This window comes from Chaetodon auriga, chromosome 22 (assembly GCF_051107435.1).
Source record: "Chaetodon auriga isolate fChaAug3 chromosome 22, fChaAug3.hap1, whole genome shotgun sequence".
Taxonomy (NCBI): domain Eukaryota; kingdom Metazoa; phylum Chordata; class Actinopteri; order Chaetodontiformes; family Chaetodontidae; genus Chaetodon; species Chaetodon auriga.
Window position 1 is genome coordinate 4717963 of NC_135095.1, and position 17089 is coordinate 4735051.

The 17089-nt window shown below is 43.7% G+C and overlaps 1 protein-coding gene across 9 annotated transcripts in view; it reads right to left on the reverse strand.

The window, feature by feature from the left end:
• The window catches only part of osbpl8 (oxysterol binding protein-like 8), a 76749-nt gene that overhangs the window by 55790 nt on the left and 3870 nt on the right, over nucleotides 1-17089 (reverse strand). For 5 of the 9 annotated variants that reach the window (XM_076721651.1, XM_076721658.1, XM_076721654.1 and 2 more), the window contains exons 2-3: nucleotides 11525-11574; nucleotides 4143-4240 (exon numbers count right to left, since the gene is read on the reverse strand). In XM_076721651.1, the coding sequence (XP_076577766.1) occupies nucleotides 4143-4187 (45 nt within the window). In that variant the 5' untranslated portion in view covers nucleotides 4188-4240; nucleotides 11525-11574. The remainder of the gene's footprint in view (nucleotides 1-4142; nucleotides 4241-11524; nucleotides 11575-17089) is intronic. The other 4 variants (XM_076721659.1, XM_076721652.1, XM_076721655.1 and 1 more) reach the window with 1 other exon arrangement.

Here is a 17089-nt window from a genome sequence, read left to right on the forward strand (position 1 = left end):
AGGCGGAGGCATCACTTTATAGAGATTTATTTTTACTTCGACATTAAAAAGCCTTTTTCTGTTGATCAGTGAAAAAAAAACAACACGAAAGCCACATAGATACTTTATTTATCCCTGAGGGGAAATTCTCATGACACAGCAGCAATACACGAACAAAGCACACGGTACTATGAATAGCGCAAATCAAACACGAGTATTAACATAAAGTGAAAAGGGATTCCTACTTTTTCTACTTTGATTCACTCTTGCACAACATCCAAAACTAATTTGTCAAAACATCTCCCAAGCATCACCGGTAAACCTTGCCATAGCTCGCGCATTAAGGTAGCAAATTCTGACTGAGACGGCAGCTTATGCTCCCAAACCAGCGCTCCATCCATCTACCAGTGGTGACTACCAGGCAGTGAATCCACATCAGCAGCAAGAGGGACAAATGGCAATCCATCCAATAGTTGTTGAGGTATGTCAGGCTGGACCAAAGCGGTGACCTGACAGATGGACACCGCCATTGCTAGAGCCACACAGCTAGCATGGCTAAGAAGTGCCCTTTAAGTGAAACTGCTCTTTGAATACGCTTAACTCCATCAATATGGTCAAACCTTAGATTGCTTCAGAGTTTCATTTTAATGATTCACTGAGCAGAGGAGGGCATCCCGACACGCATGAAAAGAGTCCATTAAGGGGTGACACCATTTGTCGATTTTTATTATGAAAGACTGTCAATGCAGAGCTCTATATGCAGTAAAGAAGAAGTGATGCAAGCTAAGGCAAGAAGCCTCTTATATCAAGAATGTCAGGCTGCTCTAGATGTGTACACTGTACTACTGTAGACGACTGATCAGCGTTCACAGAGGAACTGGTGGGAGAAAATTCTGGAATATGAAGATTCAATCAGGAGCCTTCTGGGAGTATCACGGGCCTAATTATGTGCAAACAAACTGGTTGATGCCACGTGTTATTAGTTGCATCAGATGGGAATGGTTACTATCTCGTTCCTGAGAGACTGCGATGGCTACATTCACACAAACTTTTACGATTTACAAATTACACTTATCTCCTTTCCAAGCAATATCCTGCTTTGCATTCACACTGGGAGCTTCCCAGTGCAACTCGTCCTGTACTGTTGGGAACTGTAAAGCTTCTCTGGAAGACAAATGAGGGTGAAGTGTCTTGCCAAAGGGAAATTCAGCAGCCACTCAGGGTTAAAGTTTTTTCTCATTCATTTCAGCTGCTCAAATGCCCTCAGTAAGTGATGTCCTGGTAACAGATCCTCTTCTCTTACCTCTAAGCTACCTCAAACCCATTGTTCAAGTGCATAATGGCCGTCTATGTGCCTTTTCAGTGCTGCCTCTCCTGAACAGCAGGTCACCATCTCTTTCATTACAATATGTACAATGCAAATGACAGCGGACTGAATGGCGGTGGATGTTTGAAACAGGAGGGGGGCTGCCTGCCATAAACCGTCCTGAAGCGTCTCCTGACTGTGAGGATGTCAGAGCAAGGGCAGAAGCGGCAGACACCTGGCGTGCTTCCCGGAGCCTTTCATCTCGTGTTGGGAGCCATCCTCTCTACCAACGGGCCCTTTCAGCAAGCAGCGGGATATGCCAGCAACACAATACGTCCCACAGTCTAAGTCTCACACCATCCAAGCACTGCGGTCGCTCATAACGTGTGATCAAGGGATAGCATGCTGCCCCAGAGCCTCCACAAAGAAGGATTATTGCTAAATAGCAGAGAGGTACACATTCATCAAATTCAATTCAGTCCAAAAGAAGGCCTTCAAAAGAAACATTAAAGACACCAACATGGCTTTCAAACCAATTTATGCATCAGCGGTTTAATTTTGCAGCCACTAAAATAGGCTCCGGAGAAGGCGGGGTGACAAATTAGCTTGCACTGCTAACAGACAGAGTGTTATTAAAAGTCACTCCCACTCTTTGCAAGACCTGAAGTAGGAAACGCTGTTAGCCCTGCTCCCCTACAATCCCATTGTGTGTCGCTGTGTGTGTGGAGGCCTGTGGGAGAGATGGCCAGCTCCGTTATCACCGCAGTTTTCTGCAATTATAATTGCCCTCCTGCTCGCTGCAAAAATGGCTACTGAGGATTATGATTAAGGTGAAATGAAAGGGCAGAATCACAGTCCTGGAAGCTGAGAGGAGGGAAGTGGTATTCTGTGTGTGGGTGTGTGAATGTGTGAGTGCTGACTGAAGGTGCCACTGGTTCAGCAGAATATGTTCCTGTATGAGATAGTAAGTGCAGATATGGTTTCGATGCTTTTGCTCAGAGCTGGTTTCATATACATTTGCCTGATTGAACACAGGTTGACCTCCTTTGTGATAAAAAAGGAGGAACCAAAGCTGTGTCTATATTGGTCTACCTTCAACATTCTCCAGAGATCTGACTAGAGATAGGACAAAATGTTTCAATGCGAAAATATATAAATACATAATGGTGCTCAAATTGAAGTTGCTCAGTCTTATAATAACGGGGACCTTGGTTGGACAGCAATCTCACTTTTAAACCTCTTGTGGAACAACTGGCATGAATCTGAAGATGAAAATGTGGTTCTTATATGAGAATAAAGCATGTTTTATATCCTGTGGCCCAATCCTGCTCATTCCACCTTAAAACAACTTGATGCCATTTATCATTTTGTGCTTCATTACAGCCGAGAAACGTCATATTCATCACTGTAATATGCTAAAAATCATCATGTTTGTTAATAAATGTGTTCTACTGAAGCTACCTCAGTATATCCCATGTCTCCCCAAATCTTCTCATCAGATCGGATGTCAGGACTGGCTTACACTTGATACCCCGTGAGTACATACTGAACTTGTCCTCCTGTACTTTCCTGTACATAAATGGAATGAATTACAGAAGACTTCAAAACTTCTCACACCACTGCATGAACTTAAACAGCTAATTTTGGACCTCTTCACAGCTGTCTGTGGTTGTTTCTGATGCTGTTTGTATGACTGAGGTACCTTTGTACCCTTATTTGTGTGAGAACATCATTCAAAATATATGTTCTCTATGTTTGACCATGACAGATGCCTGAAAGGAGGCCTGCTGTGTGGTTTGTTGGGAGTAAAATCCTAAACTAAACCATCTACAGAAACAAGAAAACACTGACTGATCAATCAAATTGTGTCAAAAGAGGAATGACTTTGGTGAATGACACCAAACAGGAAGTTGCCACAACTTTATATTATGGTGCAGAACAAAGCAGAAGAAGTACAGATGACTGTGTCCTTTTCATTTTCATTGGCCTATTTTATCACCGTTTCTGTCCCTAAGAAAAGTATGTTGAGGAAACACAATTATGTGTGACCTTTAATCGTCTGCAGCGAAAGTGACTTCAGCTGTCTTGTCGTCCTGACACACAGACACACGCACACAATGATAGGCGTTTAATTAAACGCAGCAAAGAGCAAATTGCTGCCACGGCGACCCTGGCAACCCTGTGGCAGGTTAGCAATATTAGCACCTGAAGCTAATCATTAAATATCCCACGTGTATTAAGGCATGCATAAAAAAATGTCTAATGTGTGTCTGACATGGTTTATGCAAGAAAGAAAAAGCATAATCACCACATTAAAATCCTTAAAATGGCACCTACTACTTCTTCCTCATTAAAAAATCCCAGAATGTATTAATGTGAATATTTTTCATTCAACTGCTGGACACGAGATGTCCAGTCTCAGTGTATGTGCACTGGAGGCTTCAGGTGTCCACATCACATTTGTGTATGTTGAATATTGGACCAGGATTGGCCACAAATCATGTTCGTCAAGACCGAGAAAAGCACATTTTTGGATGGAGGGGGACTTAAACAGTCCTCCTGGAGCAGACATGCCGTCACTGTTGACAGAGGAAACAGGAACCCTTTTCTACTAATGACTGCGCATGGAGGTTGAGTGAAGACCACTAATTACTAGGGACAGTTTTAACATCGCTCGTTTGATCTTAAGTGGTGCCTACCAAGGTATGCGTCGTGGAGAGTTTCATTCCAAGACACTCAATAACAAAATCCAGAGTTGATCTGAGTTAATCAGTCAGAATCTTTAAAAAATATAACAGTTATGAAGGTCTAAGTAAACTCTGGGACTATATCTACATATGCGAGTGTATTGACTCACCAAAGTTTTCTCAGGCTCCTGCTGGGACTCAGAGGATGACTCCATGGTGGTGCTAATCCAGAGCCAAGCCTGTCAGCGATGCTCTGACGACTGCATATCTGTGAAGAGGGAGATGCAGTGTGTTACCACCACAACAGGACAACATTGGAACACAGGTGCGCAGTTTATTTCACTTCACAAATTCAAGTGTATGTGTTCAAAAAAATGTGGAACAGCTAGTTTGCAACATTGGACTTATTTGGGACATCATACCTACTTATCAGATCAAACAGGCTGGACTGGCTGTTTACCACTGAGACACACAAAGAGAGTGTTTTCCAATTTCTGTCACTTTATACTGAGGCATCAGAAATCTGCTCACCATTCCCCACTGCCTTTTCTCCACCCAAACAAATGTGCTGTGGCTCCAGGCTTTTAATAAACAGCCTGTTCCTTGTGCAAGCAGGGGAGGATGGAAGATAAGCCAACCTGTCAGCTCCTTCTCCCAGAGAGTCCTGAAAAAATCTTTTTCTGTCTGCCCTCGGCTTGTTTTCCCTATAGAAGTGTTGGAGTGTGACACTGTTTTTAACCTTTATCTATCAAGGGGAGGCTTCTGGTGGCTGCCGCTTGGCCGCTCCACTGACCTGCTGGAGAATTACTCAAGGGTACATCAGTGAGGGTATCTGGAGTAGGTTACTTTGTGAATCCACAGGAATGTGACCCTTCTACTCTTTGTATAGCATATTAAAAGTGGGAACACACAGGAAAGGTTCAGAACAGGTGTGTTTGTGACAGTTTAGATCAACAAGGATACAATAAGCTTTGAGCACACACACAGACAAACATTTTTAGTATCTAGCAAGTACCTTCATGGATTAAATTGATTCCATATCCAACAACAGCTCCACTACATCTCAAATTTCAGACCCAATTGTATGCTCTTGAATCCTATATATCAATAAAACCCTAACGCTAACTTCAACCTCTAATGGCCCACGTGGCACTCATCCACGGAGAGTCCCAAAACAATTTTACTGACAATTTATGGGAAAACAGAGCTAACAGGCACTAATGTGAACCACACAAAAGCAAATTGTGTGCATCGGGCCATTAGCATTCATTACCCCACCCACCCCTCCATCAACAAGCTCTTGAATGGTCCAACTCATTACCTATTTGTTCTCCATGCAGTCACTATACCTGCACACAATGAAATACAGGCCTTACCCCACTGTTCGCCATTGTAATGCCACTGTCACTTAAATCCTCAACACGACTTCATGAACAAGTGGGACCATCTGTTAATTACGGGCTACGCTTTCAGGGAGATTATTTTGGGTGGAGCAACTGCCTGCCAACACGTGGTTGTTCTAAAAATGCTTTCAAGATTACACGAGGCAGCCACTTATGCTGATTGCTGTTTTGTGTGGATATAATGGTATGAACCCTGTGGTCCCAACTGAGTTTCTAATTTATCAGACTATGTTACCACGAGAGAGCGCTTGAGAAAGCAGGACTATGACTTAAGGGTTGACACTGCAGATGCAAGGATGGTGTGGAAAAAACTCAAGCATTGCAAGCTTACTATATGCAATAAAGAGGCTAAACTGAAGGTGGTGCAGCTCTCTGGGTGAGAGTCGATATAGCTTTACCACTGGAACATGGTGGTTACAGTGGACTCAAAAAGATGTCTTTGAATTTACAATTGTGAAACAAAGCTGTGGTGAAATACATATATATATATTTAGTCATTCATTCCTGAATAACGATTCAAAACACATAATTTGGTTTGCCTCTATCAACTGCACTGAGAGCAGTGATTGAATCACAAGCAAGGGCAATCTTATCCTGAGCAATCAGAGCTGAAACAGTGCCATAAATACCTGATGGGGACATGGAAAGGCTCTTCCAAGTTCAAGTCATGAAAGCCAAAATAGAGTGTGGGGATTCAGATGAGTCTAGGAAGGAGGCTGAGGCTGTACTGAGAACCAGAGAAAAGCTGGATTTTTTTGTGGTTCGAATCATTCAATTCGGTGTTTCAATGTTGTTCTACTTGAACTCAATTTCTTGGGGAAACTATAATCCAATATAGTTTCAGCAAAAAATAACTAAAACAATTTTAAAAAATGCAACTGATTATTTGGTGTACGTGCATGTCTGTGAAGCTTTGTTTACAGGCAGGCAGCTCATGCCAAAGGAAGTTTCCTTAGAAAGAGGGTATGGAGGAAGTGTAAGAAACATAGCAGGAAGGAACTGGCTTGAGGAGACTCTTCAGAGACAAATAGGTGCTAATATCAGACAGAGGACAGGAGGACATCCTGACATAGAGAAGGTCACTAAATCCCCTCACCAGTCATTCTACTAATGTAATGCTCCAGCGCTCCAACAGCCTCTTGGCTCCAGCCAGCACACACACTTCATCTGGCCTCCACTCTCAAGGACCCGTCACGCCGAGACAGATGGTTTCCACTCTTCCTCAAAACCGGCTTTAGCAATCAGTCCATGACTCAGCCTGGAGCAGCAGCCACACAGCTGAGGTATGAACATAACACAGAAATCAAGGCCTGCAACTACAGGGAATGTTTTGTAGTCGTGTAAGGGAGGTAAACATTTTTTCCAAAGGTTCTTTGTCATCATTTACTGCTATTATTCGGTCTCTGAAGTGTGATGACAACTGAACTTCCCTCTGGCAAGCACAAAGTGTTCCATCTTGAAACAGGAGGGGGGCTGATGTACGTTTTCAGTCTTTAGTTCACACTCTTACTCACAAAAACTCGTGTCAGTGCAACATGTGCTTCAGCTTCTGCTGCAGCTTCCTTTGTGGATGACTACACATTAGCTCTGAAGCTGCCCTCTATTAGCAGCTGTGCTTATGGGGGCATGGCAAGGATCTTCAGACACTCATGCTCTCCACAGGATTCCTCTTGTGTCACTAGCAGGCCAAAAATCAATAAATAAATGCTCTGTTTATTATTGATATTGTTTAAGCTTTTTTCTATGTCCTTACCAAGCTCTGATTATGACACTTCCAATGATATGCACACACAACGGACAAGCAAACGACAGACAATCCACTCTGATGTGGCACGTAACAGTTTCAGTCGTACCACAGCAGTCTGTTGGGCTAAGAGCTATGAATCATTGCCAAAAATAGAGGGCAAACGCACAGGGAATCCGAAATTTGTAGCTTGGCAGTGGCCCCAAAACAAAGCCAGAAACACTGGCTGAGGGGTTTCTCCACAGAGCCAAGAGATAGCAGGGAAACCTCTGGGAATACTGTTTTTAGTTGGCACATTTTCGAATTTACACTCTACTTCAAATGCATAAAAACAAGGTAGGTGAATATGCATCACTGGCTATCCAAATGATTGGATTTACAGATGAGCAAATGGACGGATCACACTCCACCAAGCAGGGCAGGGTATCAGCACAATAATATCAATATTAGTTGCATTATGTAACATTTTAGCTATCATCTAAAGTTTTCACGAACACTATCAAGGTTGTGGCCGAAGTTGCCATCTAACAGATTTACAGTTTCAATAGTATCTCTACTTTCACTTTTGGAGGACATGAAGATAAAAATGTTTTTAGGTGGATGAACAGGTCTTGTCGAACAGGTGACCTTTCTTCACCATTCCTGATGTTGCATATTTGGAGAGATGAAGGCCATGATGGCTAAGAGGTGGATTTATGAAACAATGCCACAATAACAAATGCAAAATGTTTCAGTTAGGAATGATAACACAAAATCCCTGGCATTGAATAAATAGTCATGTGCCTCTGGGTCCTGACGCTGAACAGGAAATGATTGCCATGCAGAGCAGTTATGTCAAATTCTACCTATAATTAAGGTCTAATTACGGCTGCAGAACACAAACTCAGGTTTGTCAATCATTATAAATATCACAAAATATGATGCATACAGACTTTTAACCAAAAACATATATGATGGAAAATGCTTGGCTGAAAACAATGAGAGCAAACCAGAAAATATTTGTTTGGATTGCTTGTCGCCATTGTTTTGAACGGGCAGCGGTGAAATACTTTGATCGTTTTCAGATTAACAGTAGCACTCAGCTCAAGGGCAGCCAAGGACAGCAATCATTTCAGGCTCCTAAGCTGATTGTAGTGATGTTGCTGTCCATCCTCAAAAGGAGAGGCAGCTCTCTGACAGCTGGAGAAGCAGATCTATAGTGGCCTATCACCGCTGTCACTGCTGAGTGTGTGGGAAATGATTACCAGTGGTTAAGTGAGACATACGGTGTGCTACCATGCTAGATGAGTGATAACGGCAAAGGGTGAGATTGTGACAATGTCGTATGTCGGTCCCTGCTTTCTCCTCGCTTCAGTAATAGGATTCAAACACCAAACCACCGCACAGACAAGTGTCATTTCTAGGTTTTTGTCTGAGGATTTAATCTCTCCTTCGTCGACACTCGACAGTCAGCCGCTTTGACGACTCTGAACAAGGCCTCTGTTTTTGAATTATTTCAGCAAATAACAGTGTAGAAAATATATCATGTTTCACTTTGTGACCCTGTCTACATGCTGAAACCACCAGGAAACATCCCCATTGTTCGCTCACACACTGCTGACTATCTGTTTCTTCTGTGCTGAATCCACAGATGCCAAACACTTCAACCTCAAGCTAGGTTTCATCAAGATGACCGACGAGGGCTGAGGCATGAACGTGACCGACATATGAGGAAGAAGGGGGCACACCCTGCCTCGAGGTGAATGGCTCAGTACTGCAGCTCCGTGACGCTTTGAGCTAAATGCTAGCCCCTTGAATTTTTTTCATTCTGAACTCCCACCGAGAAAAGTGCAGCTTCAATGTAAGCCACCCTAAAATATACCAAGTATTACGACAGAACACAATTAATAGCCATACCATTAAAGACAACTGGCAGCTTCCATCTGGAGGTGTCTATCCCCTATAGCACTGCAGATACAGCACCATCATCACTTCACCGCTTCTCATTACACACATAAATAAGACATATGGAGCTCGGGAATCTATTAAGCATCAGCTTTTGAAGATAAAATATGCTGGAAGTAATTTCCTGTCAAGACATATTAAAACATGAGGCTATGCTAGAAATGCCAGCTCGTCAGGAATGAGGGGCTGATGGTCAAACTATGTTTTCGAAAATGCCCTCAATGGAAATGAGAAGAACAGGACAAAGAGAAGGGGAGAGGGGGCATTCAAGTCACTTGGTCCAATGTAATCTTCTGCCTGTCCCAGTTCGGTGCCGTGCTCAGGGGGTGACATCTTTAAACAGAATTAATCCATGTGGGTCAGGGAGTGAGGAATATTAATCAACCATGTAAGCAGAGGCAGAGGATTGCCTTGCTCGACCACAGAGAATCCAGCACTGTTTCACCAGAATAAGAATCACTTTTCATCCCCCTGACAGGGATAGACATGTGGAAAAGTCGAGGAAAGCGGTGTGAAAACCGATACGCATAGGAATACATGTAGACCAAGAAATCTCAGGAGCCAGTGCGGGGCTTTACAAAAATAATTGCAGCGTTGTACAATTAAATATTATCTGCCAGCCATTTCTGTAGCACAGATTAAATTTCATTCCAGAACAGATCCTGTTTTCATCAACACAAGATGTCTTCACAATAAAGCATCTGGGAGCATCCTGGAGATTTAGCCATCTAATAAAGCAGAAATGATATAAAAGCCTTTTTATAAGGCAGGCTGACACACTCAGGAGCCTCATGTTGGCCTGAGTTATGCCAGACCTGACAGATATAACTTGCAGAAATGTAAAAAATATTTGATTTGTTATTTGGCAGCGAATAGATTAATTGTTTAATTGAGGCAGCTGTAAACTGTGTGACAGTGTGTGTGATACTGATAATAAAGGAACATGTGACCCAGTCTTTAACCTTTTAATGGAATTTGTTGACAATATGAGAAATAGAAATGATCACCACACTTGTCTGTGAACATGTTTATCTGTTACAAGCCCATTTCTACTTCAGCTCACCCTCAATAGTAAGTGCTCCGGCAGCATCTGCTGCCACACTTCTGGCCACGGTTCGATCACCACTTGATTGAAATTCAATGCCACGTCGCCTCATGTGCCACACGCAGGTCAGTTTCCACACCCTTGCCTCTACATAACATGCACCAGCACAGTCAAATGGAGCCCTGCTCAACCAGAAACAAGACCATTATCATGTAAATAAAGCGGATTCAGAATTATATAACGAATGTTATTATTGGTTCCTCATGTTGAAGCAGTGTTCCTGTGTTGCTCTACCCACATGACAGAGAATCTCTTTTCTCTCTATGACATCCCATCTGTAATGTGGGGGAATGGCATGAGGAGCACCTTGCAGAATTAAAATGGTTTTACACTTTTAAAATGCAACAAGGTGACTCAGCGCTCACTAACATCCATTTATCTGATTCATCAGAGCGACATGTGGATGGGAATGCTGATGAGGAGGAGGAGGAGGAGGAGGAGAAGGAGGATGAGAGGGTCTGAACTCCTGCGGTGTCAAGGAGACTGTGGTGACCTCAGAGTGGTCAATCCCCTTCTAGGAGAAACACTGCGGCTGCTTGGCTTTCTTACAGGCTGTTGGCTCATAAAGGACAGTACAAACCAACCCCGCCACAGAGACAGAGAGGAAAATCACAGAGAGAACAGAGCCACAGCTCCACTACAGTGAAAATGTGTATGACGCACACAGCCCGAGTTGAATAATATGACTGTTTGTGTGTGTGTGTGTGTGTGTGTGTGTGTGTGTGTGCGTGTGTGTGGTACCTCTTGCATAACAGAAAAGGAAGAAAAGATGTGAGGCTGAGATGCCTGAACATCGAGCCTAAAGATCGCATTTTACGCTTCAAAAGGATCTGCGGACATCACGGGGAAGTAACGAGTGCAAAGTTCACGGTGGCCGACAATTTATATCCCTGTGCCCCATGAATGACCTTTTAAGAAAAGAGCACCTGGGAAAAAAAGGGGGGAGCTGGAAGACAGGATTGTAGTCATCATCTCTACAGGATCGGCGCTGTCAGAAGCTGGGCAAGTATGATTCACCTCCTCGTCTCATCCTGGGATTTCAGCAGCTATCTGCAGTCTGACACCATCAGGCACATTCTGACTAGCTAGCTGGGTAGCGGGACACATCATCAAGCTGTGGCGTGATGTGACCCCAATGTATTAGCATCTGTTACCCTAACGGAGCCTTCCTACACACACATGCAAAAGAAGCCTCAAGAGTGACAGCATCCAGCACACAGCAACATAAACAAAATGCAGCTATCCGCTTCAAGTGCGGGGAAATCTAAACACACTAACACAGAAGCGTGGAGGCAACAGGACCGATGCAGCATGCACATGTGCAAGAGAGCGCAGGGAGGTGAATGAAGGACCTACCTCATGCAGCTCGGATAGCAGAAAGCACCATTACATTCACAGCACAGCCTCTGAGAGAGGGCGAGGGAGAGAGAGGGGGAGAGAGAGGGAGAGAGAGGGAGAGAGAGAGAGAGAGACATACAGATGACATCACCATATTTCTTCCTCCTCCTCTGAATTGTAGGCTAGTGCTGCAGGGCTGCCAGTATCGGCCGTGGAGCAGCAGTGAGAGCTCCCTCTGTGTGAGTGTGTGCAATGGCAGAGGTGTAAGCTTTACATAGGAGCGGTCCCTGCTGGATGTGACCTCAAGTATTAGAGTCATCAATCTGCACCCCCTACACACACACACACACACACACACACACACACACACACACACACACACACACACACACACACAGCATGCAATAAATGAGAGATTGATATCATTCCTGGAGGAGCTACATACAGAAGAAGTAATGAGAGAGGCTATTGTCTGACCCATCAACCACGTTGCCTAAACAATACGTCTGTTATTTCTATGTGACTGTGACCTGTGTGCTGACAGTAAAGTTATGAAGAGGAGAAGTACGCCCCCAAGGCAAATAATGCTAGAATTAGGAGCTAATGCTACTTCCAATTAGCCCCAACCCCAACTGGAAAGAGAAGAATGAAGCTGACCCAAGAACTAAGTATTAAGTATTAGGAGTTTTTTGGGGGTGTAATGGTTTATTTTATGAACCGGTAAGAAAGTCTGTCTTCTGGGGTAGGTGATAAGATCAAGACTCTCCTGCAACAAAAAAACCAGCTGAGCGTGTTGCAGTATGAAGTGTGGAGATAACATCAGCTCTGGCTTTGTGAGACAACATAACATGCAACGTGAAAAAACAGTTACCCACATCCAAGATACTACTCTGGTTATTTAATTGGCTTCAAATGAGGCTTAATGTTCAAGCAGTTTCTCTTGACTGTCCCTCGATGTTAAATAGTCCAGCTTATGCATCTATGAGAGATGCCGCTAGCCACATCAGCTGCAGAACATGCTAACGCCAAGTTCAACAGGCGAACAGGCAAAATAAATCAGCAACATACAAATGGCAAACCTTAAATACTCTAAGTTTGACATTGGTACCGATCCATCCTTGAGGCATATAACCTGTGTGTGTGTGTGTGTGTGTGTGTGTGTGTGTGTGTGTAACATGCAGGATGTATGGTTCCTATATTATTATGTGCGGTGTGTGTATGTATTGATCAAGCTGCAGGGGACACATGCTGCTGACAAAAGCAGCCAGCTGTGAGTGTGTTTCTGAGGGAAGAACAGGCAGGTCAGAGCTATCACAACACGCATATACCATACGATGGCCATGGGCATTTGGATGTAGACAATATTTGATAAAACATGGCAGTGAGTTCAGTGAGTTCACCAGGTACAACAGAGTGCTTCGTCCTTCCTGACCCCTGTAGCACAGTCAGAGCACCTCCACAACCTAAAAAAGCTTTCCCTTTACTGGTTTGTGTTGTTCCCCTGAAGGGGCAAGTCTGGTTTCCACAACTGCCTGACGGTGAAAACACACCATTCAAAAATCCATTCTACAACATTTCTGTGCAAATCAACATTTTGTAAAACATTTTCAAACATAACAAATCAAATGCCCATTTTGATATTGACTGTCAAAGCTTCTGAATGTTCCAAACACCCAGTGACTGACGGGAAAGATTTCTCCTGAACACCATCTGCTCAACAGAAAGAAAGCGACACTCTATCTCACCTTCTCCATCATCGCTCAACAGACAGATGCATCGTGTTCAACTCGATTACTCAGTTGTATGAAGCTTGAAGCCAACGGTGAAGCATCAGCCTGAGCTGGCTTATCTGACAGCTGATCGCAGCCAGCAGATGATCAGACAACTCATGACTACCCCCACCTCTTGAAATAAATGTAGGACTGCTGTTGTGATGCTGCTTGAAAATGAGTTATACTTAGGATTTTTCAACAGAACATAGCAGGTATCAGTTAATGCAATCGTTGGTCGGGACTATTAACTTCATCACTGCCAAGCCTCACTTGTCCGCCAGTGCCGTCTTGGCATTAAACTCACATTTCCAGTGCAATAGGACATGGCTGAGACCAAATTACCGGCATAAAAGTCAGATCACGCCAGCATTTAGAACGGCAAGATTTCACTGGGAATTCAATCAAGTTCAGTGGAATTGCTGCCGACGGTGCCTTTGCTCACAGGGGCCGAATGAACCTGCACTCACATTCACAGCAAGTTCCACTTTGCTCAACTTTAACAGAAGAGCAGATGCAAGTGCAAGCCCAGTCAGCTAACGAGTTAGCGGTAAGATACGGAAGTTCACTAAGTAGTTTAATGCTTAAAGTAGCCCTGCAGGTAGAATCACTGCATCACCAATCATCCAGAAACAAACATTCCACCTAAACCCAGCACCTTCCTAGATCTTACTAAATGTTTCCCCTGCAAAGGAGCTTTTGAATGAGAGACTGGGGCAGCTCGTCTGACCTTGCTGAATGGCTGTGACCATGTGACGAGATTACACCACTGCAATGAAAAGTCATCTTCAAGGGGATTAAAGAGAATGAAGGCAGTGTCAAAGACCAAAGGCTTGTAATGTGGACTCTGTTTGGAGGTAAGTGTGACACTCTGCTAGAGTTTTAAGTGAAATGGAGGGCAGAGCACAGCCAAAGGCTTAATTCTAACACAATACCTCAGAGTTAAAAATCTCTTTGTTGAAGAGGCATTCTTTTCCACAAATAACAGCAACTATTAGCCCTAACCCTTGCCCTGAGACTCAGTAAAACCTGCCCAACCTGAACAGAGGGTATAAAGATAGAGACAGTGATAATGTTGAAAAAAACAACAAAATGTAGATCACAACATCACAAAAGGGAAATAAGAGAGATAAAAGTAAAACAGGAAGTCTTTGATGGACACCAAGATGCAGAAACATTGTTCTACTAACTTTAATAATTGAATAACTTCTGTTGTTAAGGTCTTCTTTGGTTGGCTATGTTAGCGCTTCAGGGGAGCCATTGATATTATCACACCACTGACACTATTCCTTGCATTATGGCTGCTTGTACAACTGGGGATGGGGGAGAGTAAATAACTAAATGCCATCTAGTCATTCACCTTCCTCCCCGTCCAAATCGCTTTGTGCTGTAAGATGCTATTAGAAAGATCTGCAAATTGAGAGATGTGACACCCCAAGTGGAAATTCTATGTGAGTAATGCAAGTGACATAAGTATGCAAGTTTGCGTCACATCCACCGTCCCTCTCCCCCCAGGCTGCAGCTTAGGCCGAAGGGATTATTACAGCCGGACCTGAGGTGATTTTTGGAGACTTCTGCCAACAGAGTGGAGGGTGAGGACATCACACAGTGGCTGGAATAAATACTTCAAAAGCTAAAAGCTGGCACAGGTTTGTTTACCGTAACAGCGGTGGTGAACTTTCTGATATGATTTGAAATGGTATCCGTGCAGAACGTGGTGCACTCTATCTGAGCATGAGCTCAGCAAAACAAAGCATTGCCATCCCTCTGTATCAAAAAGCATCACTGTGCAGCCGTCAAAAGAGCTGCAGCTCTGCACAGGACTCTGGAGTCTGAATGAGTGAACTGGGACACTGGAAAGCAGAGGATGTTCAACTCCTTCAGCTTCACAAAACAGCCTGACCTGTTTGTACTGCAAACAGCTCGAAATTCAGTCAATAATCACATAAATATCTATAAGATCCTGGAGAGCATTAACTCATATCTCAGGTCATGATACATACACCACAGCTGCAAGAAAAGTATCCTGCTCAATGTCTGCTGAGCTGGACAAAGAGGCCTGATGTGTGACTGCACACCCTGTAAGAACAGCTAAAGGCATGATTCTGGGCGTCAGCACTGTGAGATTAGAGGTGTGGATGTCTGTCTGTGCATGTGATGTCAAAATGTGATAAAGCTGTTTTAACATGGGGATAGGAAATGCCTCGAAAAGAGCAGCAACCGCCGTCCTCCCTTGATTCACTCCAGCGCTTTAGCATGATTTGATAACAATTGTTTAGGGAAGAATGGTTGATGACCAAGGTTTTTGGCCAACTGTCTGACATGCATAACAGCTGCACCAAGAAAGAGAAAGAACACAAGCTGTGAAAACTGTGAGCGGACCAACCCACCGAATGGAACAAAAACATGAAGAGCACTGGGATGCAGCAGCTAGTTCAGTCACTAAAATACCTGCTCTTATGTTTCTGAACAAACATCCCTTTGAGATGCTGTTTCTTTTTGTTTATGACATGTTTAGTACCTTTGTTCTTGTGGGAAAATATTTACAGCCACGACAACAAAGAAAAATTACCCAGGGTGCATTAAGTGCAGTGGCAGAGGAGAAGAAAATGGATGCTCAAGAGCCATTGATTCCACCGTGTTCAAAGGACACAAGGACATTTTTCGCTGATCCTTTCAGAAAGCTGCACGAGTGGATTGCAGTCAATTTCAACTTCAGTGTCTCAGGTAAAAGCATGGTGCGCTGGTAATCATTCCCACCACCTGTCAGTGTTTTAACCACAACGTCTGCTCTTGAAGATCTTCTGTGATGGCGCTCAGTACAATCATAGGCGTGGTCAGAAGTTACACCTACAGCCAAGCTTTCACAAGTCAACCCATGAGCTCATGCACAGTGGTCTTTTTTGTCCAATTCAGATTACCATTTGTGGATAACAAAGAAGGCTCGGCTCTGATAATCAAGCCAAAGTGCAAAGGAAGGAAGGGGTGCATTATACAACTTGACGAGTTCTTTCACATTAAAAGGGATGAGTGAAGAAGATGAACTCTCTCTGAACACTTAACAGATACTTCATTCATCTCCAAGGAGCACGTGGGAGAAGAGTGATTCTAGTAATTCAGAAGGCTACTAAAATGCTATCTTTACACACAAGTGCTACATTATGTAGAGCAAGGTCCATGGAGAGACAAAGACATTATTAATTTTTACTCAGGCTTGTTAAAGTTCAGGTCATGAGTCAATCTGTCATGTGGTCACTACATCAATAAGATGAATCAATAATACGTCAGGATCTGTCTGCTTCAGCCCAGCGTGTGATTGACTGATCAATCACACCATATCTCTCCTTGGAATTTTGTGCATCGTGCGTAACTTTGAAAGCAGCAGATATCTATGTGATACAGGGGGAAGCTGCAGTTCAGGTAGGCAGTAATGAGGATCCCCCATCTCTGAAGCTATGCTCCGGGGCCCCGACGAGGGTGGACACTGAAGTTAATGGGCTGGGACGTTCATAAAGGGCTTGACACGCCCACGCTCCTTCATCAAATACCAAATCCTGCTCAGCAGTGGACCTGGAGCAAGGCTGACACATGAAACTTAACTAAACCCTTTATCACTGGAGACAGGTGCGGATTAAAGGCATGTTTGTTCAGTTTTGTTTGATGTCCGGGGGCCGAGGGTAGTCGAGATTCTCGGAATAATGAAGGCAGAGGTAATGAAATGAAAAGTACACAATGATATGGTTTCATCGGACTAAAAACAGCTGTTTTCATCGGTAAGCCTCAGCTAACGCTCTCGTCGATGATAATAAAGACT